This window comes from Helianthus annuus, chromosome 7, assembly GCF_002127325.2.
Source record: "Helianthus annuus cultivar XRQ/B chromosome 7, HanXRQr2.0-SUNRISE, whole genome shotgun sequence".
Lineage (NCBI taxonomy): Eukaryota > Viridiplantae > Streptophyta > Magnoliopsida > Asterales > Asteraceae > Helianthus > Helianthus annuus.
Window position 1 is genome coordinate 68,631,214 of NC_035439.2, and position 3,761 is coordinate 68,634,974.

The 3,761-nt window shown below is 41.9% G+C and overlaps 1 protein-coding gene across 1 annotated transcript; it reads right to left on the minus strand.

The window, feature by feature from the left end:
* Window positions 1-848: 848 nt before the first annotated feature.
* LOC110884340 (E3 ubiquitin-protein ligase ATL6) lies at window positions 849-2,109 on the minus strand. Its single transcript, XM_022132046.2, has one exon. The coding sequence runs from the start codon at window positions 1,979-1,981 to the stop codon at window positions 977-979; it is 1,005 nt and encodes a 334-aa protein (XP_021987738.1). The 5' UTR covers window positions 1,982-2,109; the 3' UTR covers window positions 849-976.
* Between the last annotated feature and the right edge of the window lie 1,652 nt (window positions 2,110-3,761).

Sequence of the window (3,761 nt, forward strand, 5' to 3'; positions counted from 1 at the left end):
CCCTCTATTAACAACTTCATGGATTACTGTCCATAGCCGCAAGCGTTTGCCAGTAATCTTTGTGTTGTCCTTGACCCTTCACTGCCATGAGGGACCTACATTGGCGCCCATGAGATTGAAGGACCCTGTTGTGGGTGAGGAAACTATTAAATCGTTCCATATGAGCAATACAAAACAACTTATTCACAAATAATATTGCACACTTTTAAATATGTTTGGGACTAGTCAGATTGTGTCAACACAGTTCAAGTCAATTTGAGTTTTGAGTTATATCATATAAATACTCAAACAATGATGACTGCTCAACAATGGTGTTAAACTGTTACGGTCTGTTGCTAGTTTTTCTTCAAGATTAGTTAACAAGTCTGTCGTATTGACTGAAAAACTTAAACAAAGCTGGAAACAACTGAAATAAAGCATCTCGGTCCTACTATTGCAGGGGTGGATCTAGGCCACTTTTGTGGATTCCTAGGAACCCAATCTGTTCGGAAAAAATTATAGAAAATCTTTGTATGATTTAGAAAAAAAATAGTGAGACCTACCAAAAGGAACCCAGTGAAAAAAGTTTTTAGATCCGCCACTGTACTGTGGAGAAAAAAGTTTTTAGATCCGCCACTGTACTGTGGAACTGGTCTTGACTCTTGAGACCGACCAAAATTAACCCGTTACAACCCGGGCCGACCCTAATGCTAACAGTCCGATTCCGAGTTTGATTCGGTTCAATCCCGTTGCTCACCCCTATTTATTTGGCAGCATAACAGAGGTGGTAGTGACGAAAGCAACACAACGTCTGTTTCGGTGGGTGCATACAGGTTATGTAGAACCAAATAATTCAGTAAACCAACGAATGCAATAAAAACTTGATGGATATAGTTGTAACTTGTAACTGGAAGTATTTTACAAAATTACATCCTATGCACTTTTGTACTTGTAACCTTGTACTTGCAAATAATTAACGCTAAAGAAAGAATGGAGTCTAACAACTTTTGGGTCCCAAGTTATTTAGCGGAATCGTATCGAGCGTCTTAGAGCCTTTAGGCGTGGTTGACGACGTTGACGCCTCGCTGTTACCAGCCACCACCACCCTGGGAGACCTAATAGATAACGCTCGTGACAAAAACGAGGGTGCCCTGGACATAACCCAGCGTTCTGACCTCACCATCACCCGGTCTAAGCTCTGCAGCCGTTTGTACGATTTTCTCCTGTACCCGTTCCTCTCACTCCCTTCTCCCACCATCCCGTTCCGGTTCAGCAGAGCCCGGCTCACCACTTGCTTCCTCACGTCCGCAGGCAACCGCAACGTGAACCGGTCCATATTCTCCCCCGGTTGAACAAGCGAATGCCCGGTTGAATGAGATCTGAACTTGTCAAACAATCTCGGAATTATAGAAGACTGGTTTACAGACTCTGTTTGCTCTTGCACGTTGACTACAACCTCTTCATTAACAGAGGTCGAAACCGGATCAGAAACGACGACGTTTACCGAATCTGGAACAAGATTCGCACGACAGACAGGACAGGTCACGTGACTCTGCAACCAAGCGTCAATACACTCAGGATGAAACACGTGATCACACTTAGGAATCAACCTAATCGTTTCTTCATCCTCGTACTCGTTGAGACACACGGCGCACTCAAGAGCCCCTTTACCGATCTTGAGGCCTTTGACGGTGGAGTATACGAACGTCGGAAACGTCTCAATGACCGACGGATCGAGGCCGCGTGACGGCGCGTTGGCGCGGCGCGTGGAGAGAGCTCGACGGATGCTAACACCGCCTTCAGTTGACTGCCGGCGGATGTAGATCGTGAAAAAGAACATTAGAAACAGGGCTGCTATTAGAATGACGATTATTGTAATGATTGAAGGGTTGAAATCGGCGTATAGAGGAGGAGGAGGTGGGTTTTGAGATCTCACATGAGGTAGTAATTGTAGTAGAATTAGTAAAGAAAATGCGGTTTGGGTCTTCTGATTTGAGCTCATTTTTTGAGCTGATTTTGCACAAACTCAAGATAAAATTAGGGTTCTTCTTTGGTTTACTTTGACTCGTACATGTGGCTTCAATTTAATAAAGAAGGTGGTACATGGATGGATGACGACTTGGATGCTTTAACATTTTAAAAGGTTGGAGGAACCTTTGATCAATTATTAACACTCTTTTTCCTAGCACTATGTCATATAAATATAATTATTTAGGATATAATTGTATATTATCAGACACCAAAATAGAAGAAAATACAATGATTTGATTTCTCTTATATGTCTATATTTTTACTTTTATCTTAGGAAGCAATGCACAAATATAACACATTTAGTTTCTGAGGTGGATCGAGTAGAGTTCTCCATTGGTGAACGAAAAAAAAAAAATAAGAATTGTCACAAGGGGAGCATACCCGCAAAACAACTTAAGACTTGATCATCATGTAACATCAAAATTGCTCAAAAATTTATGTTCTCTACATTGAAGAGGTATTAGGTAAAAGGAATCATAATCAATGGGGTGGGATGATAAAATGGACGAGTTAATGGAATGGATACATGAATGAAATGGATCATTACCGTTTTGTGGTCTTGGTTGGTTATCATGTAAGAATGAAATTGATTATTATTTTGTGTTGTTTGGTAGGCAGGAAAAGAAAGAGGAATAAAATCGACGATGGGTGGTGGCAGTGGTCGATGGCGGTGGTAGTTGGCGGTGGCAGGGGCGGCGGGTGGTGACGGCGGTGACTGGTGGTGGTGATGACAGCGAAGCCGGTGTTAGGTGGCGGAGAGTGACGGTGGTGGCGCCAATGTTTGTAGTGGAGAGTGGTGGCGGCGGTCGTCGGTAGCGTTCAGTGGCGGTGGCGTCGGGGGTGGTGGTTGTAGGCGTTGGCGCTAGTGGTCGAAGGTGTAGGGTGGCGGCGGCGGGTGGTGCTGGCGATGGTGGGTGGGGGTGGTGGTGGTGGGAGATGTTGGTGAGAGAGGGAATGAAATGAAAAAAAAAAACAAGGGATATGGATGGAATGAATTTAGGGGAATGTAATGCCCTATGTAATGGGTGATTCCATTACCTTAATCAACCAAACTCATTTTTTTTTCATTCACTCATAATAGTCTTTTTCATTCTGTCTCTCATTTTTGCATTACCAAACACTACCTTAATCTTTTTTTAGAAAGGCAACATCTATAAGAAATACAAAAGGAGAGGCAACAAGAAGTTAAAAATCACAAAAGAAAAACAATCGAATCACGAGATTACATCACAGAACGACTCTTCCTTTGATGTTATCTACCAATCTCACAATGGAGATGACCATGTTGTTGAACTCCTCAATTATATCCTTCAGTATCTACCACACGATAGCAAATAAGATCACTTTAATAACCTTTTTCTAGTTGCTAGAACTTGGTTAGTTTTGTAGAGCCCTAAATCTGACACCTTACCACTGGATCTAATCACACTGTGTAGTTTATAAGACCGATTATGTTTTCAAAACGTTCAGTGGAAAACTGAACCAAAAACATTTTCAAACTAATGTTAAACCCGACAAGAATCTAGTTTTAATCATAATACGAAAAATTACAATTGTCGAGCCCACGTATCGCGAGTAGTGATGTGTGAATAGTGTATATATTTATTTCGAACAAGTTTTAAAAATGGAATTGCTAACTAAACCACAAACAATCGGCAAGTGCATCTGTCGCAGTGCAGTGTAGATGGCAAGACTGAATATCAATCTATGGACACGATGGGCGAAATTTCGATACTTAACCTCTGTAAAAA